General features: G+C 47.4%; 1 protein-coding gene across 10 annotated transcripts in view; it reads left to right on the top strand.

Annotated features, from left to right (window-relative positions):
- Positions 1 to 25438, top strand: part of METTL16 (methyltransferase 16, RNA N6-adenosine) — a 90158-nt gene extending 64720 nt beyond the window's left edge. For 7 of the 10 annotated variants that reach the window (XM_074018211.1, XM_015437375.4, XM_074018208.1 and 4 more), the window contains 3 exons: positions 3192 to 3281; positions 20497 to 20670; positions 20797 to 22234. In XM_074018211.1, coding sequence (XP_073874312.1) covers positions 3192 to 3281; positions 20497 to 20670; positions 20797 to 21420 — 888 coding nt within the window. In that variant the 3' untranslated portion in view covers positions 21421 to 22234. Of the gene's footprint in view, positions 1 to 3191; positions 3282 to 20496; positions 20671 to 20796; positions 22235 to 24787 lie in introns of those variants that run through there. The other 3 variants (XM_074018209.1, XM_074018210.1, XM_065532251.1) reach the window with 1 other exon arrangement.
- The last annotated feature ends 1265 nt before the right edge of the window (positions 25439 to 26703 follow it).

Raw genomic sequence — 26703 nt, 5'->3', positions numbered from 1 at the left:
TCAAGTCCAGATATCTTTTCTTTCTTTTCTTTTTTTTTTTTTTTTGACCAGGTCTAGCTCTGTTCCCAGGCTGGAGTACAGTGGTGGGATCATGACTCACTGTAACCTTGACCTCCTGGGCTCAACCCATCCTCCCGCCTCAGCCTCCTGAGCAGCTGGGACTCTAGGCACATGGCACCATCCCTAGCTATTTTGTTTGTTTTTTATTAGTAGTGATGGGGTCTTGCTGTGCTGCCCAGGCTGGTCTCAAACTCCTGGGCTCAAGCAGTCCTGTCACCTCAGCCTCCCAAAGTGCTGGGATTACAGGTGTGCATCGTTGTACCCCACCTAATGATTTCTTTTCCTTTGGAACTAAGTCTTCTAGTATTTTGTATACTTTCAGGTATTACATTCAAGTCTTTAGCCCATCTTGAGGTTATTTTTCATATATACATATACTTTTTTTTTTTTTTTTTTTTTTTTTTTTTGAGACGGAGTCTTGCTCTGTCGCCCAGGCTGGAGTGCAGTGGCCCGATCTCAGCTCACTGCAAGCTCCGCCTCCCGGGTTTACGCCATTCTCCTGGCTCAGCCTCCCGAGTAGCTGGGACTACAGGCGCCCGCTACCTCGCCCAGCTAGTTTTTTTGTACTTTTTTTTAGTAGAGACGGGGTTTCGCCCGTGTTAGCCAGGATGGTCTCGATCTCCTGAGCTCGTGATCCGCCCATCTCGGCCTCCCAAAGTGCTGGGATTACAGGCTTGAGCCACCGCGCCCGGCCACATATACTTTTTTCTTTCTTTCTTTTTTTTTTTTTTTTTTTTTTTTTTTAGAAATGGGGTCGGGCTAGGTGCAGTGGCTCATGCCTGTAATCCCAGCACTTTGGGAGGCCAATGCAGGCGGATCACAAGGTCAAGAGATCGAGACCATCCTGGGCAACATAGTGAAACCCCATCTCTACTAAAAATACAAATATTAGCCAGGCATGGTGGCGGGCACCTGTTGTCCCAGCTACTCAGGAGGCTGAGACAGGAGAATCACTTGAACCTGGGAGGCAGAGGTTGCAGTGAGTTGAGATCGTGCCACTGCACTGCAGCCTGGTGACACAGCTAGACTCCATCTCAAAAAAAAAAAAAAAGAAAAAGATGGGGTCTTGCTCTGTCAACCAGACTGTAGTGTGGTTGCATGATCATAGTTTGCTGCAACCTCAAACTTCTAGGCTCAAGCGATCCTCCCACTTCAGCCTCCCAAGTAGCTGGGACTGTTGGCACACACCACCATGCCCAGCTAATTTTTAAATCTTTAGTAGAAACAAGGTCTCTCTGTGTTGCCCAGACTGGTTTCAAACTCCTGCACTCAAGTAATCCTTATTTTTTATAAAGATAGGGTCTCGCTGTATTGCCCAGGCTGGTCTCAAACTACTGGCCTCAAGTGATCCTCCCACCTTGGCCTCCCAAAGCGCTGGGATTACAGGCGTGACCCACGCACCTGACCTGTATCTACTCTGATGGTAGTTTTGAGTATAGAATTTTCTTTATACTCTAAAACTCTAAATATTTTTTTTGTTTTGTTTTCTAAGTTCTATATTTTTAGGGTTAAAATGTATTTTTTATAGATTATTAAAACAAGGCCTTTTTTGACAATTATAACAGAGAAGGGTGGAGAAAAACAGATGAGTAGAATGTCAGAGAGAAACCGGAAATCAAAAAACCTGGTATCTACCACTGACCTCACATCGAACTCCTTTTTATTTTTAATTTTTTTAAATTTTTTTTTTTACCATGCCTCCAAGACAAGTTCAACTCACTCCTTTATAGATCCAGAAACTCAAGCTAGGTAGGTGTAAGGTTTTGTTGTGGGCCATGCAGTTAGCTCTGGGGGAACAGCACCAGAACACAGTCTCGGTCCCGTGTGCTTCCCGCTAGGATGACATTCCGACATTCCACAAGAGTAGAGCCCCCTGCTCCTGTTTCAGAAGGCAGATCACAAGTAAGTACTCCCAAGCGGGGCAAAGTGGCTCATGTCTATAATCGCAGCACTTTGGGAGGCTGAGGCGGGCAGAATGCTTGAGCCCAGGAATTCAAGACCAGCCTGGGCAACACAGTGAAATCCCATCTCAACAAAAAAATACAAAAAATTAGCCAAGTATGATGGCGCGTGCCTGTAGTCCCCACTACTCAGGAGGCTGAGGTGGGAGGATCCATTGAGCCTGGGAAGTCGAAGTTGCAGCAAGCTAAGATCACACCACTGAACTACAGTCTGGACGACAGAGTGAGACCCTGTCTCCCAAAACAATTTTCTTTTAAATAAAATAAATGCACCCCCCGCCACTTCCACTTTCCTCCCAGTTTCTGGTGTTTGGTGTGAGTCAGAGGACTTCTCAGCAAAAGCGTCAGATGCACATCGGTGGGAGGAGCAGAGTTTCTGGTCTCTGGTTTCTCTCTGACATCCTATTCTTTCTTCCTCTTTTCCTCACAATACCATTTCTTGGGTAAATTGTGAGAGCTACAAACTTGTTCCTTTACCTTTCTTAAAATCTGATTGATAAAAGAGATTATCTATCTGTATCTAGTCAGGCTTTAGTTGGCTTTCTTTCTAGAAAAGAAAACAAAAAATCATTTGAGGCCACTTATGGTGACTCACACCTGTAATCTCAGCACTTTGGGCGGCCAAGGTGGGCAGATTGCTTGAGGTCAGGAGTTCGAGAGCAGCTTGGCCAAGATGGTGAAACCCCGTCTCTACTAAAAATACAAAAATTAGCTGGACATGGTGGCACTCACCTGTAATCCCAGCCACTCGGGAGGCTGAGGCAGGAGAATTGCTTGAATCTGGGAGGCAGAGGTTGCATTCAGCCGAGACCGCACCACTGCACTCCAGTCTGAGTGACAGGGTGAGACTCTGTCTCAGAAAAAAACAACAAAAAAAACTCACTTGAGTCATATTACAAATAATTCTCTAAAGAGCTGTGTTTTTGGTGTTTCATATATTTGAACCTTTAAGTCACATCTATAAATTCTCTTATGTTTTATGGGAGAAAAAAATACAACTTTATTGAGAGATGAGTTATTATTAGGTAGCTGTGTATAACTGTTGTTTGATAATATTGTTTGTTAGCTGATTAAAAAGAAGGATCAACATAATATAGCATGAGGCGGCAGCCAGAAACATATTGGTAGAATGATTTCAGTTTGATGAGATGCTATCTTTGTTGGTTTCAGGTTCCTAAAGTCACCTACACTGAATTCTGTCAAGGTCGGACGATGAGATGGGCCTTAGCTTGGAGTTTTTATGATGATGTAACAGTACCAGTAAGTACAGACCTTGCTCAGATTCGCCACCTGCCAGCCCATGGTGGGTTTCGGTCAGTCATAAGTGAACTGAATCACTAGTGTCCTGTTTAACTGAAGTTTGCCCCAAATACTTATGTCAAAATGGAAAGGGGTTGTCACCAAGACACCTAGAAGGCTGGTCCTGGAGCCCGTGGAGCCTTCCTCTGTGAGTTTGTATAACACAGTGGTATTTGCTCAGCAGACAGAAATGTGTCTTTTAGGAATTAAAAATGTGGCCGGGCACAGTGGCTTATGCCTGTAATTCCAGCACTTTGGGAAACTGAGCTGGGTGGATAACTTGAGGCCAGGAGTTTGAGACCTGCTGGCCAACATGGTGAAACCGTGTCTCTGCTAAAAATACAAAAATTAGCTGGACGTGGTGGTGCACACCTGTAATCCCAGCTACTAGGGAGGCTGAGGCACGAGAATTGCTTGAACCAAGGAGACAGAGGTTGTAGTGAGCTGAGACTATGCCACTGCACTCCAGCCTGCGCCACAGAGCAAGACTGTCTCAAAAGTATTAAAAATAAAATATTTTGCCGGGCGTGATGGCTCAAGCCTGTAATCCCAGCACTTTGGGAGGCCGAGACGGGCGGATCACGAGGTCAGGAGATCGAGACCATCCTGGCTAACACGGTGAAACCCCGTCTCTACTAAAAATACAAAAAATTAGCCGGGCGTGGTGGTGGGTGCCTGTGGTCCCAGCTACTTAGGAGGCTGAGGCAGGAGAATGGCTTGAACCCGGGAGGCCGAGCTTGCAGTGAGCCGAGATCGCGCCACTCACTCCAGCTTGGGTGACAGAGCGAGACTCCGTCTCAAAAAAAAAAAAAATAAATAAATAAATAAAATAAAATATTTAAAAAAAAACAAGGGCTGGGCCCGGTGGCTCAAGCCTGTAATCCCAGGACTTTGGGAGGCCGAGACGGGCGGATCACGAGGTCAGGAGATCGAGACCATCCTGGCTAACACGGTGAAACTCCGTATCTACTAAAAAAAATACAAAAAACTAGCCGGGCGTGGTCACAGGCGCCTGTAGTCCCAGCTACTTGGGAGGCTGAGGCAGGAGAATGGTGTGAACCCGGGAGGCGGAGCTTGCAGCGAGCTGAGATATGGCCACTGCACTCCAGCTTGAGCGACAGAGCGAGACTCCATCTCAAAAAAAAAAGAAAATTGAGGTAACATAACCTGTAGAAACATTTTGCAGGTATAATTACGCTGGTGGACATTCCTCAGGAATTGAAAGTGAGGTCTCTTCCGTTTCCTTACCACCGCCGCTTTCCTAGAATAGCTGCCTCCTGGGGCTCCTGGAGAACGCAGAAGTTGACTTTTTGGATTGCAGGTTTTGATGTGTAACACTCGGGGATCGTTCTAATGAAGGGTTCTATCTCGGCTTTCAGATTCGCACCAGAATGTTAACCATTTTTGAAGCTGGGTGATAGATCATTATCTCTTTCTATTTTGTGTATGCTAGAACATTTTCTGGAATAAAAAGTTTAAAGAAATGATTTGTGACCAGACCTGGTGGCTCACACCTGTGATCTCCACGCTCTGGGAGGCCGAGGTGGGCTGATCACTTGAACTCAGGAGCTGGAAACCAGCCTAGGCAACATGGTGAAATCCCGTCTCTACAAAACATACAACGATTTTTGTATTTTGATGGCGCATGCCTGTAGTCCCAGCTGCTGGGGAGGCTGAGGTGGGAGGATCACTTGAGCCCGGCAGGTGGAGGCTGCAGTGAGCCCCGATCGTGTCACTGCACTTTCTGCACTTCAGCCTGGGGCAACAGAGTGAGACCCTGTCTCAAAAAAAAAAAAAAAAAGATTTGTTCACAAATGTCTCTTTGTCCTCAGTGCTGCTATAGGTAAAGGAAAACCGCCTCTGAGCTGGCCAGACCCAATGATCTGGGCAGTGCTGAGAGGCAGTGACAGAATAGCCTCCGCTGGTTCTCACAGTTCCCTCCCAGGTGTGGTTGGCTTCTTGTTGCCTGGAGATTCCCAACTGAAGCGTCTGCACACCCTGCTCAGCACGGGCTCTTCCTTTCCTTATATGTGCGGGGACCGACACCTGCTGCTTTACGTCTCCCCCCAGCGCCTACGGCAGGCTGGTCCTGGGTGCCGCTCTCCCAAGCTCTTGGCCGCTCTTGGTCTCTGAAGTCATCTTACCTGTTGCTGTGTGTCTGAGTCTCTTTCCCTGCCCTTGTAGGGTAGAGGAGTAGAGACATGTAGCACAAGGGAACAGTTTGCAGACGCCGCCATGTTTCTGAAAACGGGAGCTTACATTCGAGGTGGAGCCTGTCCTGCTCTGCAGCTAGAAGCGCTGCGGGGTTGAAGTGCGCTCCCCAGTGCCATTTGAATGGCCCTTTCCCTGAAGCGTAGACTCCTGGCCAGTGCATAAGGTATCTAGAGGTCTGTGTTTGAAATAGTCTCTGCTTTAAAAGATGCTTCTCCTTGTTTAACACCCCTCACCACCCCGAAGGATTATCCTTTCTGTCATTTTCTAGAATACCAGGGCCCTCACACCACAGGGTTAAAATCATCAGTAATGCTCTGAGTTAGCCCCGTGGAGGCACAGCTGCAGGACAGTGGAACTGCACCTGTTTTCAAGTGCTTTCTGCTTAACCCGCCTCCCCCATGGGTCGGCAGCGCAGGTGGAAGAGCGGACAATGCGCCCTGGCACGCCACACCAGCTCGGAGACCGAGTCCTCCTGGCCCTCCTGGATGAGTAGTAATGTCAGGTCCACATAGTAAAGGGCACTGCTTCTGTGTTAACAAAACCAGCTTATTTTGAAAAGGAACCCCCTACGCTTCCCTCTCCTCCTCTTCTCTGTTTTTGGGGCATCCTTCAGCCCCGTTCTTAGTTCTCAACCATCAGAATGCTAAGGGCCCGAGATTTCCCCATGCCAGAGTCTTCCTCCCTCCCCACCAGTACCCCAGCCCCAAAAGCTGCTAATAATGCACTCCCAAGTGTTCCATTAGACGCACTTCAACCGCTACAGGAAAAAACGGCAATTCCTGATTTGTAGTAACCCAGCAACAGTTTCTTAGCGCTGCTGCCCTTGATCAGCAACTGCTTTCCCCAGGGGGTCGTCCCAGGGTACTCACGAGGCGTGTATTTGGCGGTCCTCTTGGTTCTCTTCCCTCTTCCTAGACCTCTCTCCCCGCCCTCGTTTTTTGAAAAGCCCATCTGACTTTCCCCCTCTCGCTCCTGTTGGGGGTGAGGAAGGAGGAGGATGCTCCTTTAGACAAGGAATAGAGCTAGTTAAGCAGAAACATTGACCTATTTCCCCACCCCCACTCCCGCCATTTTAGGGTAAATGTGCAAGTTACTATGGCAACTTCTGTTTTCACTTATCGCAGGCCTCCTGACTCGTTTCTGTTGGTGCTGAATGCTGAAAAATTCTAATTCACTGGTGATTCACGTGTCCACACTCAGCCCATTCCTGTTGTCTGGATTTATTTTAGCAACAAAAAGACAGGTCCTAATGTTGATAGAATTTCGTTCCATAATTTCAACTAATGATGAATATAAGGAAGCGTGTTCTACAAACTGTTCTCTGCAGAATTCTGACAAGCCACTTACCTCTTTGTTCCAGCTCTCCTCTCATTGCCCAAGGCATTATTTAGCTTTATTTTGGTTTGCTTTAAGGAAGTTTGACGTTTGTTAAGAGAAAAGGGGGAAAATGTCGCCCCAGTGAGTTGTTCACTCTTGGTGTGAGCGCTGCTCAGGAACTCTGGGCTTGAAAAGGATCCTCTACATTGAAGACATTACCTTTAAGCCTGGGACCTGACTGACTGTCTAGGGAGTGAGAACTAGAGAGCTTTTTGGAGAGCAGATGGAGGAGAGGTGTCAAATTAATTAGGCAACTTTGTGCGTGTTGGAGGTGGTGTCCTGACAGAGCCTGGCTCCCTTCTCCATAGGTTTTCAGAGCCTGGCTCCCTGCTCCATAGGTTTTCAGTCCCATCACATAGCTGAGGGGTGCCGTGCAGGGGCCCAGGGCGGGGCAGACATCAGGCTGGTACTTGAGGCCTCCCTCTCATTTTAAAGAGTTCATCTGCTTTTATCAATTTTATACATTGATTTATTTGTTGAAAGTGTCTTGCTGTTAAATGGTTTGGGCGGCCGGGCGCGGTGGCTCACGCCTGTAATCCCAGCACTTTGGGAGGCCGAGGCGGGCGGATCACAAGGTCAGGAGATCGAGACCACAGTGAAACCCCGTCTCTACTAAAAATACAAAAAATTAGCCGGGCGCGGTGGCAGGCGCCTGTAGTCCCAGCTACTCAGGAGGCTGAGGCAGGAGAATGGCGTAAACCCAGGAGGCGGAGCTTGCAGTGAGCCGAGATCGCGCCACTGCACTCTAGCCTGGGCAACAGAGCGAGACTCCGTCTCAAAAAAACAAAAAAAAAAAAAAAAAAAAAAGAAAGAAATGGTTTGGGCTGGCTGTGGTGGCTGATAATCCCAGCACTTTGGGAGGCTGAGGTGGCGGATCACCTGAGGTCAGGAGTTTGAGTCCAGCCTGGCCAACATGGTGAAACCCCATCTCTACTAAAAATACAAAAGTTAGCTGGGTGTGGTGGTGCGCGCCTGTAATCCCAGCTACTGGGGAGACTGAGGCAGGAGAATCGCTTGAACCTGCAAGGCGGAGGTTACGGTGAGCCGAGGTCACGCCACTGCACTCCAGCGTGGATGACAGAGACTTGGTTTCAAAATAAAAGAAAGAAAGAAAGAGTTTGAAAACCAGTACTGTATCGGGCTGTGCATTATGCTACCAAATGGATGTGATGGCCAGGGGCCTGAGCTCTTGAGCAAAGCCAAAGCTTATTAGGACCCTCTTCTTAGTTACTTTTCTTCTTAAGTGTGGTCTTCATTGTGATGATAAACAAATCAGACATTGTTTTCTGTTCTTTACAATGATCAGTTTTATAGGAAAGAAAAACACGTAGCGCTATTGATGCAGATTTGCATGTGAGTAAGTGTTGACATGGATGGTGGTAGCAAGAGTGGCCAGGAGTTGAGAAAAGGAAATGGCTCAGGCTGGGGCTAGTCAGGGACAGCTTTCCGGAGGAGGAGTCGCCAGCGTCTGGCTGTGGGCAGGTGGGTGGTGCTCCCAGTGTTTGTGGAATGTTTAAAGGAATGGTGTAGGACTTACATTGAAGAGCAACATTGTGAGCAAGAACCAGTAGATTTAGTATATTTGAAGCACTGGATATAATATTTGTTGTTATTTGAGTACTTCAATACATTATATTCTCATTTTATTTCCACCTGACAGCAGTCGAGTGAAGTAGATGGTATTACTCTCCATCTACTGGAGGCTCCAAAAAGTCAGTAACAGTATTCATAATAGCCCTAAATTAGAAGCACCTGAAATGTCTCTAGTAGAAACGGTAAATAAGTTGTAGTATATTCAGAAGCTGGAAACTACACAGTAATTCTGTTCCAGTGAATGAACCCGCTTTCACAACAATATGAATGAATCCCATACGCATAATTTACATGAAAAGGCTGGGCGCAGCAGCTCACGCCTGTAATCCTAGCATTTTGGGAGGCAGAGGCAGGTGGATCACCTGAGGTCAGGATTTCCAGACCATCCTGGCCAACATGGTGAAACCCTGTCTCTACTAAAAATACAAAAATTAGCTGGGCATGGTGGCGCATTCCTGTAGTCCCAGATACTCGGGAGGCTGAGGGAGGAGAATTGCTTGAACCCGGGAGGCAGAGGTTGCAGCGAGCCGAGGTTGCGCCACTGCACCCCAGCCTGGGCGACAAGAACAAGACTCCATCTCAATAATAATAATTTAATAATTTACATGAAAGAAGTCAGATACTGAAGACTGCAAACAGGTATAACCCGTGGTGATAGAAATCGGGATACTGAGAGAGGTTGGTAACGGTGAGTGAGCATGAGAGGGAATTTGGGTTCCTGGTAAATAAGACTTAACATTTATAACAGATACGCTTTTCTGTATGTACATTTCAATTTTTAAAATATATAAAAATATATCTGAATAGAACAGAATTAAGGCAACTGAAACTGTCTAAAGCTGATAATTCAACATTAAATACAGATAGAAGCATATTTTTAAGTACAGCAGCGCTGTCTCTACAAAAAAAAAAAAATATATAGCCAGGAGTGGTGGTATGCGCCTGTAGTCCCATCTACTTGGGAGGCTGAGATGAGAAGATTGCTTGAGCCCAGTAGTTTGAGTCTGCAGTGAGCTGTGATTGCACCACTGCACTCCAGCTTGGGTGACAGAGCAAGACCTTGTCTTAAAAAAAAAAAAAAAAAAAAAAAGGAGTGGGGCGCTGGGCATGGTGGCTCATGCCTGTAATCCCAGCACTTTGGGAGGCTGAGGCAGGTGGATCAGCTGAGGTTAGGAGTTTGAGACTAGCCTGGCCAACATGGCGAAACCCTGTCTCCACTAAAAATAGAAAAAAATTAGCCAGGCATGGTGGCGGGTGCCTGTAATCCCAGCTACTCAGGAGGCTGAGACAGGAGAATCGCTTGAACCCGGTGAACCGAGATCATGCCACTGCACTCCACCCTGGGCGACAGAGCTAGACTCTGCCTCAAAAAAAAAAAAAAAAAAGAAAAGAAGCTTGATCAGATACAGGGTTGATTCTTGTTTTTTTTCCTGTGGGAGGGGGAGCAAGAATACTTTGTAGGTGGTATGTGTAGGCGGTATGTGTAGGCGGTGTGTGTGGGCGGTGTGTGTATGTGTAGGCGGTGTGTGCGGGCGGTGTGTGTAGGCAGTATGTGTAGGCGGTATGTGTAGGCGGTATGTGTAGGCGGTATGTGTAGGCGGTATGTGTATGTGTAGGTGGTATGTGTAGGCGGTGTGTGTATGTGTAGGTGGTATGTGTAGGCGGTGTGTGTGGGCGGTGTGTGTAGGTGGTGTGTGTGGGCAGTGTGTGTAGGCGGTGTGTGTAGGCGGTGTGTGTAGGCGGTATGTGTATGTGTAGGTGGTATGTGTAGGCGGTGTGTGTAGGCGGTATGTGTATGTGTAGGTGGTATGTGTAGGCGGTGTGTGTAGGCGGTGTGTGTAGGCGGTATGTGTATGTGTAGGTGGTATGTGTAGGTGGTATGTGTAGGCGGTATGTGTAGGCGGTGTGTGTAGGCGGTATGTGTATGTGTGGGCGGTGTGTGTGGGCGGTGTGTGTAGGCGGTGTGTGTAGGCGGTGTGTGTAGGTGGTATGTGTAGGTGGTATGTGTAGGCGGTATGTGTAGGCGGTGTGTGTAGGCGGTATGTGTATGTGTGGGCGGTGTGTGTGGGCGGTGTGTGTAGGCGGTGTGTGTAGGCGGTGTGTGTAGGTGGTATGTGTAGGTGGTATGTGTAGGTGGTATGTGTAGGCGGTATGTGTATGTGTAGGCGGTGTGTGTGGGCGGTGTGTGTATGTGTAGGCGGTGTGTGTAGGCAGTATGTGTAGGCGGTATGTGTATGTGTAGGCGGTGTGTGTAGGCGGTATGTGTATGTGTAGGCGGTGTGTGTGGGCGGTATGTGTAGGCGGTATGTGTATGTGTAGGTGGTGTGTAGGCGGTATGTGTATGTGTGGGCGGTGTGTGTGGGCGGTATGTGTAGGCGGTATGTGTATGTGTAGGTGGTGTGTGTGGGCGGTGTGTGTGGGCGGTGTGTTTAGGCGGTGTGGGCGGTGTGTGTGGGCGGTGTGTGTAGGCGGTATGTGTATGTGTAGGCAGTGTGGGCGGTATGTGTAGGCGGTGTGTGTAGGCGGTGTGTGTGGGCGGTGTGTGTGGGCGGTGTGTGTAGGCGGTATGTGTATGTGTAGGCAGTGTGGGCGGTATGTGTAGGCGGTGTGTGTAGGCGGTGTGTGTGGGCGGTGTGTGTAGGCGGTATATGTATGTGTAGGTGGTATGTGTGGGCGGTGTGTGTAGACGGTATATATTACCACCTGGAAGTGCATAATGTTAGATTGTGTCTTCGTGATGTGAGCAGTCATTCATGATCATTGCCGAGATCCATTAATTCATTTAGAGTTGCAAATAATGACATTCCAATTCTATTTGTCCGTTCATACAGAGGAAACTTCTCCGTATTAGTTATTAATAACTTTGAAGTACAGTCCATCTAGTAAAACAGGATAAATGTTTGATTCTTGGCTGAGCACAGTGGCTCATGCCTAGAATCCCGGCACTTTGGGAGGCCAAGGCGGGTAGATCACCTGAGGTCAGGAGTTTGAGACCAGCCTGGCCAACATAGTGAGACCCCGTCTCTACTAAAAATACAGATTTAGCCGGGTGTGATGGTACATGCGTGTAGTCCCAGCTACTCGGGAGGGTGAGGCAGGAGAATTGCTTGAACCCAGGAGGCGGAGGTTGCAGTGAGCTGAGATTGTACCACTACACTCCGCCTGTGAGACTACATCTCCAAAAAAAAAAAAAAAAAAGTTTCATTCTTTTGCTTTATCAGTTTTAAAAATAATGAGTTGGCTGGGCACAGTGGCTCATGCCTGTAATCCCAGCACTTTGGGACGCCAAGGCGAGTGGATCACCTGAGGTCGGGAATTCGAGACCAACCTGACCAACATAGAGAAACTCTGTCTCTACTAAAAAAACAAAATTAGCCAGGCGTGGTGGTGCATGCCTGTAATCCCAGCTACTTGGGAGGCTGAGGCGGGAAAGTCACTTGAACCCAGGAGACAGAGGTTGTAGTGAGCCGAGATCGCGCCACTGCACTCCAGCCTGGGCAACAAGAGCAAAACTCTGTCTCAAAAAATAAATAAAATAAAATAAATAAAAACAATGAGTTGGTGGTTCCTTAGCATCTTCCAAAAGTGACCAAAGAGGGTGGTTTGGTATTATTTCGTAGAGTCTTATGAACTCATGGATTACTTTTTTTTTTCTTTTTATTAAATAGAGATGAGGTCTTACTATGTTGCCCAGGCTGGTCTCGAACTCCTGGGCTCAAGTGATCCTCCTGCTTCTGCCTCCCAAAGTGCTGAGATTATAGGCGTGAGCCACTGTGTCCCTCTGGATTACGATTTTTTAATATATTTTCAATTCATTACACTTACTATCTTTACTGAGGTACAGTTAACCATCTTTGGCCATGGAGAATTTATTCAGCTTGGCTTGTGAGTCTTTTTTATCATATCCACTGTAGTCTTTGATGGCTTTCTTGCTTTCTGGTATCACAGGTTGTTCTAGGCTCGTATTTTTTCCTCTCTCAGATCTGGAATCAACCATTTCTCCCAGGAGATCTGGTTTATTTTACTGGGAAGTCATATTTAAAGGTATTCATCTGGGCACTAGGGATGGTACCAGGTTAGTCATTGTTTCTAGAGGCTTTTTCAGCAGAGCTAGGAATTACTATTTTTAAGATAAAATATGTTGCGAGTTCTTGTCGATTCCTTTCCTTTCTTTTCCTTTCCTCCTCTCCCTGGCCCTTCCTTTCCCATCCCTCTCCTTCCTTCTTCACTCCCTCCCTCCCTTCTTCTTTCTTCCACTCCTCCCCTCCCCTCCCCTCCCCTCCCCTCCCCTCCCCTCCCCTTCCCTCTCTTCCTTGCCACCACACCCAGCTGATTTTTTTTTTTTTTTGCGGGGAGGGGGGGTTGGTGGTAAAGATGGAGTTTTGCCATGTTGCCCCATTCGGTCTCAAACTCTTGGGCTCAAGTGATCCTCCTGCCTCAACCTCCCAAAGTGCTGGGATTGCAGGTGTGAGCCACTGTGCCCGGCATATACTTGCTGATACTTTATTCAGTTTCACATCTGCAGGTTTTTACTTAATTTCATCAATTGTCCATCTATATCTCCCATTCAAAAATCTTGTGACGGCCGGGCGCGGTGGCTCAAGCCTGTAATCCCAGCACTTTGGGAGGCCGAGACGGGCGGATCATGAGGTCAGGAGATCGAGACCATCCTGGCTAATACGGTGAAACCCCGTCTCTACTAAAAAATACAAAAAACTAGCCGGGCGAAGTGGCGGGTGCCTGTAGTCCCAGCTACTCGGGAGGCTGAGGCAGGAGAATGGCGTGAACCCGGGAGGAGGAGCTTGCAGTGAGCTGAGATCCGGCCACTGCACTCCAGCCTGGGTGACAGAGCAAGACTCCGTCTCAAAAAAAAAAAAAAAATCTTGTGACTGCAGTGGTGCACACCTGTAATCCCAGCTACTCGGGAGGCTGAGGCGGGGGGATCACTTGAGTTCAGGTGTTTGAGGCCAGCCTGGGCAACCAGAAGACCCTAATCTCTTAAAAAAAGAAAAAAAATCCCATGCCAAAAAATCCAGTCCTCAGCAAACATATTACTCGTTAATTTCATCGCACAATAGACCACAAGAGTCTTGAAAGTAACGTTACCATCAACAAAGTGGTTTCTGGAAATAGCTATTTTTTTTTTTACTTTTACATTTCTTTTTTGTCCTTGGAGACTCTCACGGTGGATTTCAAAGTCATTTGGAATGTTTCCACTCTGAATTTTCTGCCATGGAGTCAGGACAGAGGTTCGTTTGTTTCATTTTACTTCAGATTTTTAGAAAGTGCCTTTTTTGTTGTTAATTTTGTTTTGTAATAAAATATATTTCTAATTTATCTACCTGTGAAATGAAAAAAAAATCAAATCTCAAAAGAATGGTCAGAAGTCTTAACTTCTTTCTCCTATCTCATTCATCCTAATCCTTTACTTCCTCATGGGTTACTATTTAAACAATTTTATACTTTATCATTCCTTTATTTGTATTTTTATTTTTGAGCCAGAGTCTTGCTGTGTTGCCCTGGCTGGAGTGCTGTGGCACGATGTCGGCTCACCGCAGGCCCTGCCGCCTGGGTTCAAGCAATTCTCCTGCCTCAGTCTCCCGAGCAGCTAGGATTACAGGTGCACGCCTCCATGCCCGGCTCTTGTTTGTTTGTTTCATATTTTTAGTAGAGATGGGGTTTCACCATGTCAGCCAGGCTGGTCTTGAATTCTCCTGACCTCAAGTGATCTGCCTGCCTTGACCTCCCAAAGTGCTGGGATTGCAGGCGTGAGCCACGGCGCCCGGGCCATTTTTTCAAATTCGAGGAAATACATGCCTGTATTTATTACTTATCATCACTCCTTCTCAAACAGGTAGCACTCTGCAGTGAGTTTTCTTCCCCTTGCTATTTTTACTTTTTTTTTTTTTTTTTGAGACAGAGTCTTGCCCGCCTCAGCCTCCCAAAGTGCTGGGATTACAGGCATGAGCCATGGCACCCGGCTGCTATTTTTACTTTTTACTGTTTTAACATAATCCTGGGGATGATTTCAGGACATTTTGAACAACGACCTGTCAGATTAAGATGAAAGAAATGGGCTGGGTGTGGTGATGTGCACCTGTAGCTGCAGCCACTTGGGAGGCTGAAGTGAGACAATCACCTGCACACAGGAGTTCAAGGCCAGCCTGGGCAACATTGTAACGCCCTATCTCTTTTTTAAAAACAGAAGGCCACTGCACTGGGGTCTCCTCTCTGCCCTGTCCCCTTTCCCCTTGAGATTTTTCTAGAAGCTGCTTTGTGAAAACAAAGAGGTTGTGGCTTCGTGCGCATCAAATCTCTCTGTAGAATGGCTCTTCTCTTCCTGTAAATACTAGAGAGAATTGAAGGATTTCATTCAGCCTGTGGCTTTTTTTTTTTTTTTTTTTTGCCTTAGCCATAATTAACAGAGATATAACATGCTACACTGATCTGTGTCAAACTACACCACATGTGAAAGTTTCTTGGCTGATTGCACCATTGAGATCTAGAAATTAAAGTGAAGACTCAAATTTGTACCAGCCTGGGCAACATGGCAGATCCCCATCTCTACAAAAAGTACAAAAATTAGTTAGGCACGGTGGCACACACCTGTAGTCCCAGCTACTCAGAAGACAGGTGGGAGGATCACTTGAGCCTAGGAGGTTGAGGCTGCCCTGAGCCATAATTGCACCACTGCACTCCAGCCTGGGTGCCAGAGCATGACCCCGTCTCAAAAAAAAAGACAAGAAAAGAAATTTGTAGACCACCCTGCTACGTAGCATATTTTAAAATTTAAGAACTGGTTTTTTGTTGGTTGGTTTGTTCGTTTTTGCCTGATCGATGGCTTCTGTGATCTAATGTGTTTTTAACGCTTGCAGTTCCTCCCTTATTGATGATCATTCCTTGACTACTTGGAATTCAAAAGATGTAAAACCTGTGTCCTCTACGGACCTACGACTCCTCACCAGGCTTCTCTCACATTGTAATTCCAGCATTGCATCTTCAAATCAAAAATCAGCCGTAAATTCACCTAGTTCTTTGCATTAAACTGGATTAGCCATTGTAAATGATTGGTTTTGGGGTAGACTTTAAAATCTTGCATTATTTATGTATGCCTTGCCTGCTACACTAGATTATGACAGTTTGAGTGTAGCACTCTTCATTTAAAATATTTGTGGTTTGCAATTATAAGGATATTAGCAAAATAAGATCATTTCACTTGGGGGAAAACTGACAGCTTCTGCGTACTAGTGTTTGCGGCAAAATGTAAAAATTGCCTACGACCAGAGACCTATGGTGTTGAATTTAACTATTAATTTCTTAGAACTCGATCCTATATTTTACCGTGACCCTGCCCACTAGGAATTTTCATGATAAACGAGAGGGGGACTGAACAATTGCTGGGAGCCATAGTTAAGTTAATCTTTCATCATGTAAAAGCCTTGCTTGAGAACTCCTGGAGTATGAATTGTCTCTTTTTTTTTTTGATGGAGTCTCACTCTGTCACCAAGGCTGGAGTGCAGTGGCGCGATCTCCGCTCACTGCAAGCTCTGCCTCCCAGGTTCACGCCATTCTCCCACCTCAGCCTCCTGAGTAGCTGGGACTACAGGCGTGTGCTGCCACCTCGCCGGCTAATTTTTTGTATTTTTAGTAGAGATAGGTTATCACCATGTTGGCCAGGATGGTCTCAATCTCCTGACCTCATGATCTGCCCACTTTGGCCTCCCAAAGTGCTGGGATTACAGGCATGAGCCACTGTGCCCGGCCTGTCTGTCTCTTAATGTCTAGTTTCTATAGTAGAGCACAGCCAGATTGAAGACAGTCCTAAGATGATGTGTGTGCGTGTGCATGGTAAAGCAGTTCATTAGGAATCTTCCGAAATGCAGCTGGCACAGTAGCTCAGGCCTGGAGTCCAAACACTTTGGGAGGCTGAGGCAAATGGAGGGCTTGAGCCTACGAGTTCCAGACCAGCCTGGGCAATATAGCAAGACCCCTCTCTATTTAAAAAAAAATAAATAAAAGGAAAATGTTTAAAAAAGAAATATTTGGGCCGGGCGCGGTGGCTCAAGCCTGTAATCCCAGCACTTTGGGAGGCCGAGACGGGCGGATCACGAGGTCAGGAGATCGAGACCATCCTGGCTAACACGGTGAAACCCCGTCTCTACTAAAAAGTACAAAAAACTAGCCGGGCGAGGTGGCGGGCGCCTGTAGTCCCAGCTACTCGGGAGGCTGAGGCAGGAGAATGGCGGGAACCCGGGAGGCGGAGCTTGCAGTGAGCTGAGATCTGGCCACTGCACCCCAGCCTGGGCGACAGAGCGAGACTCCGTCTCAAAAAAAAAAAAAAAAAAAAAAAAAAAAAAAAAGAAATCTTCGGAAATCCCAAGTTTGTTGACTGACCATTGTACTTGGGAAAGTCGGGTCAGGATGCAGGTGAAGGAGCCATATTTGAGACAGGGAAGTTTTCATTTTAGTCCTAAGATAACTGGGTAATAAGTGTCGATTTTGTGATTTCTGACTTCCTCCGAACTCTGAAAGATCCCTGATAGAGTTCTTGTCAGTTGGTCACGATGTATTTTCTTCTTTTAATCTCTAGAAGTGATGAAGCCCGTCCCTACTTCTGGAGAGAGTATCACAGGCCAGCTTTGGCATAATGAGAAACAGCAATATCTTCACTTCACTGGTCAGAATTTGTGAGCACATGATTGCTCCCCCTGTGAGAAGAGACAGGAAGTGCTGCCCTTTTAGCCGTCCTTGTAGATGACCTTTGCTGTGCAGGGTGGGCTGGCGAGGAGGACCAGGTTGCAGTAAGCTCTCCATGGCCATGTCCTTCGATGTTGGGACGGGGAATGGGGAGTCCTGATTCTCGGCCCCCATCATCTTCCCGCACACCAGCTTCATACACTTCGTCCCCAGCTTAATACTCTTATTGTAAGCTCCTTACTGCAAAGCGTTCGGCTCTCAGTAGACTCGAAATTGTTTCTCTTGCAGGATGATTGAGTAATAACAATATGACTGTCTTAATGTCAATATGAATTTGTCTCATCTTGTCTGAAACATAATTGAACAAGTTCAGGTTCAGACAGGTCTTAGAGTCCACTATTCATTTCTCAAGAGCAGTTTCTTCACACACATACACACACACACACACACACACAGACACACTTTGTTTTTTATCCTTTCTTAACAGTTTCCTAGTAGAATAAACTGGCTGGGTTGTTGTGTATGTATACACTGTGAGGCTGCTGATTAGTTCTTATTAGAAGACCTCCCCCAATAATCAGAGCCTATCGTGTGTGTGTGTGCGTGTGTGTGTGCTGTCAGTGTTGCCAGGTACAACAGGAATTATCAGTAGCAGTCATCAGATTCCTTTTAGCAGAAAAAGATCTTCAACTCTGACTTAGTGTTTTTTCTTTTTTATCCTTTTTGTTGTTGTTTTTGAGACACAGTCTCCTTCTGTCCTCCAGGCTGGAGTGTGGTGGCGCAATCTCAGCTCACTGCAACCTCCACCTCCCGGGTTCAAGTGATTCTCCTCCCTCAGGCTCCCGAGTAGCTGGGATTACGGGCGTGCGCCACCAGGCCTGGCTAATTTTTGTATTTTTAGTAGAGACAGGGTTTCACCATGCTGGCCAGGCTGGTCTCGAACTCCTGACCTCAGGTGATGCATCCACCTCGGCCTCCCAAAGTGCTGGGATTTCAGGTGTGAGCCACCACACCCGGCCGGGAGTCTTTCTTCATCTCACTCTGTCACCCAGGTTTGAGTGCAGCTGCGTGGTCATAGCTCACTGCAGCTTTGAACTCCTGGACTCAAGTGATCCTCCTACCTCAGCCTCCCAAGTAGCCGGGATTACAGGTGTGAGCCACTGCACCCAGCAACCAAGAGTCATTTTTAAAAATGCCATTTAGAAAGTTTTTACTTGTATTTGTTTACATACTTATTAATTTGACACAGGGTCTCCTATGTTGCCCAGACTAGAATGCAGTGGTGGGCTCTCGGCTCACTGCAGCCTCAACCTCCCAGGTTTAGGCAATCCTCCCACCTCAGCCTGCTGAGTAGCTGGGACCCCCATTTCCAGCTAATTTTTGTATTTTATGTAGAGATGGGGTTTCCTTATGTTGCCCAGGCTGGTCTCAAACTACTGAGCTTAATTCATCTGGCCGCCTCTGCCTCCCAAAGTGCTGGGATTATAGGCGTGAGCCACCACGCCCAGCCTAAAGTTTTTACTTTAAAGAAAGAAATTTTCAGGCTGGACACGGTGGCTCACGGCTGTAATCCCAGCACTTTGGGAGGCCGAGGTGGGTGGATCACGAGATCAAGAGATCGAGACCATCCTGGCCAACATGGTGAAACCCTGTCTCTACTAAAAATAAAAAAATTAGCTGGGCGAGGTGACATGCATCTGTAGTCCCAGGTACTCGGGAAGCTGAGGCAGGAGAATCACTTGAAACCAGAGGCGGAGTTTGCAGTGAGCTGAGATTGCGCCACTGTACTCCAGTGACAGAGTGAGACTCCATCTCAAAAATAAATAAAAAAATAAATTTTCAATACAGTGGTGCCATTGGTTTTTTTGTTTTTTTTGAGACGGAGTTTCACTCTTGTTGCCCAGGCTGGAGTGCAGTAGCGCAATCTCGGCTCACTGCAACCTTTGGCTCTTGGGTTCAAGCAGTTCTCCTGCCTCAGCCTCCTGAGTAGCTGGGATTATAGGTGCGCGCCCTCACACGCAGCTAATTTTTGTATTTTTAGTAGAGACGGGGTTTCACCATGTTGGCCGGGATGGTCTTGAACTCCTGACCTGAACTGATCTGCCTGCCTCGGCCTCCTAAAGTGCTAGGATTATAAGCATGAACCACCACGACCCGGCCGGTGCCACTGGTTTTTAAAGTGGAACTTGAGTCCCTCTAGTGGATAGGATATAATTCACCTTCCCAGCTTGAGATGGAATGGAAGCTGCCAGTCATGATTTTCTTGGAACCAGCTTTCAAATCCAGTCTTCTCATCAGCGCTGGTGTCACCCTCCCCAGCTAAACGGCAGTGCTTAGCTCGCCGCTGGGTTGGTCCTGACGTCAGCCAAGATTCAGGAGTCCTCCTCCTCTGCCCATGTGATCTGAGTGGCCCTGATCCTTCCTTGCATGTAATCTCACAGCTGTGATTCACCGGCTGCTTTATCTCAAGCCTCAGCAAATATAAACGCAAAACTACAACTTGACGATGTTTATGCCATGCAGTTCTTTCTAGCAAAGAACACAGTGCCCCCAGGGTCCTTGAGTTGTCATGGAAGAAATAATTGTGCAGGTCTGCTTTGGGTACCACAGGTACATGAAGGACGTTTAGCAGTTGGAGGAGTTACGTCGTGACAGGCAGAACAAAGGCAGTGTGGTACGGCTGGAAAGAACTTGGGTTGAGCGTTCAGTCCTAACTGCGGTTACTATGTGACCTTGAGCTGTGGTGACATAGCCTTTCTGTATCTTAGTTTTCCCTTTTGTAAAATAGGGAGATGCCAGAACTCTATCTTGTGGGGTTATTTTTTTAGTTAAAAAAATTTTTTGTTTAAAGAGACAAGGTCTCACCCCATTTCCTGGGCTAGATTGTGGTAGCACAGTCAGAGCTCACTGCAGCCTGGAAGTCTTGGGCTCACATGATCCTCCCTTCTCTGCTTTCAGAGTAGCTGGGACTCCAGGTGTACACCATTGTGGCTGACTGGTTTTAAACATTTTTTTAGAGATGGAGGTCTTACTGTGTTGCCCAGGCTGATCTCAAACTCCTGGGCTCACGTGATCCTGCCATGGCCCCCAAAGTGCGGGGATTATAGGCAGGGACGACCGCACCCTGCAGGGTTGGTTTAAGTGCTGGAAATAACACATACAAAAGCCTTTGTGTTTTCCGTGCTCTGTGATTGGTAGCAGAAGTTGTGGAAATTTTCTCTGAGTTCATTACAATGCATGAGGTTTAATTATTCGGATCACTTTCTTCTCTTTTCCATGCTTCCTTTTTCTTCAGTCACCACCAAGTAAGCGGAGAAAATTAGAGAAACCAAGGAAGCCCATTACATTTGTGGTGCTGGCATCCGTGATGAAAGAGTTGTCCCTCAGAGCATCGTCCCTGGGCTCTGAGACGGCGGAAGGCATCGTGGCTGTCACAGCATGGATTGAACAAATTCTCACGGATTTGAAGGTACCTGGGTGACCATACTGACGAAGTACTCATAACGATCCTTCTCTCTGTTTTCTTTTTTTCATCGAGAGTTTGGAGAGAGGGGAAAAGTGATTTCCCATAAAATTCTGTTTTTCCTCCAAACAGGTCCAGCATAAACGAGTTCCCTGTGGAAAAGAGGAAGTTAGCCTTTTCCTAACGGCCATAGAAAACTCCTGGATTCATTTAAGGAGGAAGAAAAGAGAGCGAGTGAGACAGCTGAGAGAAGTTCCTCGCGCTCCCGAGGATGTCATTCAGGCCTTGGAAGAGAAAAAGTCCACCCCCAAAGAGTCTGGCAATAGCCAAGAATTGGCCAGGGGCCCCCGGGAGAGGGCCCCCTGTGGGCCTGCTCTGCGGGAAGGCGAGCCTGCCGCTGTGGAGGGCCCATGCCCGAGCCAGGAGTCCCTGTCCCAGGAGGAAAACCCGGAGCCCACGGAGGATGAAAGGAGTGAGGAAAAGGGAGGGGGGGAGGTTCTGGAAAGTTGTAAAGGCTCTAGCAACGGAGCCCAGGACCAAGAGGCTTCTGAGCAATTGAGCAGCCCAGTGGCTGAAAGGGGGAAACGGCTCCCAGGAGTGGCTGGACAGTACCTGTTTAAGTGTCTGATAAACGTTAAGAAGGAGGTGGACGATGCCTTAGTTGAAATGCATTGGGTTGAGGGCCAGAACAGGGATTTGATGAACCAGCTTTGTACCTACATACGGAACCAAATTTTCAGGCTTGTTGCCAGTTAACTAGAAACTTCTTGCACAGTTGGAAAAGTGTTTATAGTAACTTGCTTTGCAGTGGCCTGTGGGGTGGCAAGAGGAATCCTACCAGTGGCCCATTAGTAGCATTATGTGGAATTGTCTTCAAACACAAAAACCAGTGAATCTGTCACCCACCTCCCCCAACCGCCTTCCTGCATTTTGAGTTACAGGGAGTTGTAGCGTGGCTCGTTTACAAGGAGGAATTGCTGTCATCAGTAACAACAAAAAGCCCTCAGTAAACTCCGAGGGATTGCAAGCTGGCTCAAGCTGCCCCTCAGCTTTGGACTGCTTCTTCAAGGCCAAAAGGGTTGTTTGTGGAGTCTGGGCTGGGCAGCACTGCCTAGAATGTCATGCTCTCTCTGTCACCCAAGGGTGTTTCTTGAGGAGGGGTGGCTCTCTCTGCCTCCAGTTGGAGGCCCTGGTACCCGCTTCTAGGTCATTCTTCGAGATGGGACCTACCTTGTGTCAGTCCCACGAAGGGAGCTAGCCATGGGTGGGTGGTGGGGAATCGGGGAGAGAAACCCTAATAATCCTAGAAGGAGGAGCAGAGTCTGGGGGGAGTACCCAGTAAATGGCACATTCCTGACACTTGGCTGTTTTGATGTTTCTTATTTCAGAAGCAGAATTAGGTAAGCAAAACCCCCGGGTGTGACTGAGGCACACAGAAGGCAACCGTACCCCCACCTCCAGCCTGTTGAAAGTACCATTTTGTAGCAGTTTTACTACTGTATGATTTTTGTTTGGACATTTGAAGTAGAGCTTGTTTTGTTTTTAACATAGAATATTCAAAAATTAAAAACCAGTGGTCCTATTTGAATCCTGGGGTTAGCTGAGTGAGCGGCTGATGACAGAAATGAGAAATGGAACAAAATAGTATATGCCGTAGGTAGCTTAAGAAAGTCTCAGATATTTTGTTGCTGATCAAATACTGTTTTTTGTGGCTTCACTTGTAATCCCCTCTGTACTTACCTACTCACATTGGAGAGTTCTGAGGCTGGAGTAACCGTGTCCTTAAAACACGTTTCTAGTTGGAATGCCAGGGTTCAGTAGCAGTGCCCCCGGAAAAGGGGTGTCCTTAAAACACGTTTCTAGTTGGAATACCAGGGTTCGGTAGCAGCCCCCCCGGAAAAGGGGTGACCTTTTGCTGTGCTTGACTTAACAGCTCGATGTTGCATCAGCAGCCTAGGGTTCTCTTTAGACTAAAATCTTCGCCAGGGCTCCTTGCCATCTGCTAAGAAGACTGGGGCTGAGTAGTTAAGCCAGCCTTCTGAGAGGTGGCTGTTGGTTAGGACAGGAAGCTGGTGACCTTGGCATATCTTGGCATCTGCTAGATCAGGCCCTTAGCAGAGACACAGGAAGTGGAACTACTGTGCTTTCGTTTGGCTGTGGAGCTGGAGCTAGAGAAGACAGCATACTGACCAGTGGCTTTTTGATTGTTTTGAGAGGGAGTTTCACTCTTGTCGTCCAGGCTGGAGTGCAGTGGCGCGATCTCAGCTCACTGCAACCTCTGCATCCCAGGTTCAAGCGATTATCCTGCCTCAGCCTCCTGAGTAGCTGGAATTATAGGCACGTGCCGCCATGCCCTGCTAATTTTGTGTTTTTAGTAGAGATGGGATTTCACTATGTTGGCCAGGCTAGTCTCGAACTCATGACCTCAGGTGATTCACCCACCTCGGCCTCCCAGAGTGCTGGGATCACAGCCGTGAGCCACCACACCCAGCCTCTGACCAGTGTTCTTAACTTGGTCCGTGGACCTCCAGAGAGTCCATATGCCTCCTAGAGTTACTTCTAAAAGTTCTGTGAGCGTGTGTGTGTGTGTGTGTGTGTGTGTGTGTGTTTCCTTTTTCCTGGAGAGAGGGTTCCCAGAACCCTCAGACATAGACAGAGGGGTCAGTAACCCACTAAGGGTTAAGAATCATTATTCTAGTTCAAGCATTCATGTGTCAGGCTGCAAAATCCAATACCCAGGGTCACACAGAGCCAAAATTCAATTCAGGACCGTGGATTCCCCTGGTCTAGTAATTTTCTGCTGTGCTAGCCCACACCATCCCACTCTCCTTACCTCGAGTGAATATCACATTTGAATCCTTTGCTGGACCCAAACCTAGTTTCCTTGGTATAATTTTAGGATAATTGGTTAAGTAGCAACTATTCACTCAGTAAGTAGTAAGAACTTATTGTTTGCTTGTTTCATTATAAAAGAGTGGCACATGCTCATCAAAGATTTGGAGAAATGAAAGTCAAAACAACAAAATCACCGCTAGTCCCAACCTTCTGTAACATAACCACTATTGGTATTGGCGTGTTTCTTTCCAGTCTCTCTATAGATGGGGTGTGTGAGTGTGTGGGTTTAACTTTGGTTGTACTCATGCTGCATATTCAGTTTTATATTCTGGTCTTTTTTTCATTTAACACCTTACGAGTATTTTTCCATGTTACAACAGGAGTGTATTGACTTATACTCCTTGCCTGTTCAAAACGTCTTTCAGGCACGGCACTGGCCTTTAAGTCTGTCTTAGGGATTTCCAGAGAATGCTCCGTGTACTGAAGCACAGACGGTGTTTCTGTGTCTCAGTGTGTTTCTGTCCCTAGGTTTAAGGCTTCATGTCATGGAGGAGATTTTATAGATGTTAAGCTAATGATCTTAGAGTTTTAAAAAATCTGTGACAGTGGCCCACGCCTGTAATCCCAGCACTGTGAGGCTGAGGTGAGCGCATCGCATGAGGTCAGGAGTTCGAGACCAGCCTGGCCAACATGGCAAAACCCCACCTCTACTCAAAATACAAAAATTAGCCAGGCATGATAGCACGCACCTGTAATCCTAGCTACTCGGTAGGCTGAGGCAGGAGAATCGTTTGAACCTGGGAGGTGGAGGTTGCAGTGAGCCGAGATCATGCCACTGCACTCCAGCCTGGGCGACAGAGTGAGACTCTGTCTCAAAAAAAAAAAGAACCTGAGTGAGACGGTCTCAAAAAAAAAAAAAAAAAAAATCCATGAGCAGGCCGGCTTTCACAGTCTGGAGCTGAGTGCCTTCTGTGCATTTGGATGTCTCCATTTCCTTCCCTGAGAAGATTTTCTTAGACTACCTAGTGAGAGAACATTGAACATATTTTTGAAAGGACACCTAAACATTGTTTTGGTCGTGCATGTGCTTTATAATTGTGGGTTGCGTCATTGCATATACCTCTGGTACAGGTGGCAAAGGTTTTCTTTGAAGAAATAGGTTATTGACTCATATGTCATCATCTTGAGTGTTACTCTCCTTACATGTCCGGAGGTCACATTCATGTTGTTGGGTTGGCATGAAATTAAATCTCTGTGGTGTGACCCTAAATTCTCTTCTGGTCCCTAGAATCGGCTTCTGGTCTCTTGATAACGGAAGTGGAGACAGAAGCTGACAGAAGCTGAGCCTGTTTTCCAGGCAAACTAAAGCTGCTTTTGTTCTTCGGAATCTGCTTTGCCTCCGTCAGCTTGGTTCCTTCCCCACACATCCTGGCCGCACAGTCCCCACTCCAGACCTCTGCTGCGTGTCCTGGCAGGGCTGCGGCTCTGCAGTGGCCTTTCAACTCATCCGAAGCTTCGTGTAGATTAGTATATATTTTTTATAAAACATAAAGCCCTTCCTCTCGATGGCAATCGAAGCTTACCACGTGAGCACTCGAACTTCTAAGTTCTGACAGGAATAACAAAACTGCAAGGAGTGGAAAAGACGGAAAAGCCTGTGGGGAATCCAAGGCCTTTTGAAAGAAGGGAGCCGATGACTTCATGACCAGCTCCCCGAGCCCCTCCTTTCTGCTGCAGCCGCGGCATTTCCCTCCGTGGCCACACGAGGGCACCCTTGGCCCTTTTATCAAACGCCTTCACTTCCCCGTGGGAATGGAGACAATTGTGTCCATGGTGTTTTCTTGAAACACCCAGTTGCTACCCAGATTTGTATTTTTCTGTAAACATACATTTTCACAGAAATAAAATTTGAAAAATAAAAGTAGAAAGAGGCAAAAAACACTAGCCATGGTCTCTTTACCTGGTATAATCCCTTTTGACCCTTTAATGTTTTTTTTCATGGTCCCAGCTGACTATTTTTTCTATTCTTTCCGGCTGTCCTTCTACTCTAGAATATATCCAGGTTGGGCCAGTCCTTTGGTTCAAGTTTTTCTTGATATCTAGTTAAGATACTAGAGGGGAAAGGCTGAGCGATCTTAAAACAGTAACTTTCCAAAAGCCTTATATTCCAGGAGGTGTCATACCAGGATCTCCAAGAAAGCAGCTGGGTTCAGTGTTCTTTTGTTGACCCTTGTTTGGGGTTTCTCTGGCTGGCTGACATGCATGTCGTGTGTTGCTTATATGAGAAGGTGAGGGTTCTGTGTGGTGTAGATGCTGTCGGTTAGCCAGGCCTTGCTTCTCACAAGGGGCGTTTCTGGGTAGAACGTGGATCTTACTCACCCTGGGGTCTGTGTGGGCTCAAGGAGGATCCCATCTCCCCTTATGTGTCTGGTACAGGATCAGATGTGGCCGCCCAGCAGCTGTGCACGTTGGGAGGAGGAGGGTCCAGGTGGGAAAAGTCAAGAGCCCTCTGGAAGAAGGAGCATTTCAAAGGTGCAGCAGTTTTATGGCGATAGAGGGGTCCCCTCAGGAAAGGGTCACGGCCACATGGTTTTTAGGGAATTTGGCGCACAGGAGACTTGGTTTGCTGGATGGGCGCTAACCTCGGTGAAACCCAGAAGAGGCTGAACAGAAGGAATTGGCTTCTGCCTCCGGCGGGCAGCGCTGATGGTGTTGAACCTTCCTAGTAATCCCGAGTACACAGCTCGCGGTGTGAGTGCCAGCACAGTATGAGAGGCCTGTGCGGCGCCCGCCCCACTGACGACGGGCGTCACGCGTGCCCGGCGTGCCTGCTCTGCTCTGTGACATTCACATTCACAGCGGCTGATGTTTTAAATTGCTGGTTGGAGCAGCTCATGCTGCCTGGCGGAGGCTGTGCTTTGTGCTCCAGGGACTACGTTGTGACTACGGAACGCCCTTGCCCCTCGAGGGGCCCTTGGAGGTGTGGCCTGTCTGCCGCTCTCAATCCAAGCAGAAGCTTGGGGTTCCTGAGGGAAGAGGAAGGCTGTGAGTGCCTCCCTCACTGGGGACCTGAGAGGAGAAGGGGTAGAGGAAACGTACAGTCGGACTTGGCAGAACTGGTTCACAAACGATGCTCTGCGAGGGCCGGCAGGTGTGACCCAAGCCTCTTTTCCACCCGCCCCAGGGGAGCGAGACACAGGAAAG

Source organism: Macaca fascicularis, chromosome 16 (genome assembly GCF_037993035.2).
Source record: "Macaca fascicularis isolate 582-1 chromosome 16, T2T-MFA8v1.1".
NCBI classification, from domain to species: domain Eukaryota; kingdom Metazoa; phylum Chordata; class Mammalia; order Primates; family Cercopithecidae; genus Macaca; species Macaca fascicularis.
The sequence above is the reverse complement of the archived record's forward strand: the minus strand, read 5'-3'. Positions and strand labels throughout refer to the sequence as shown.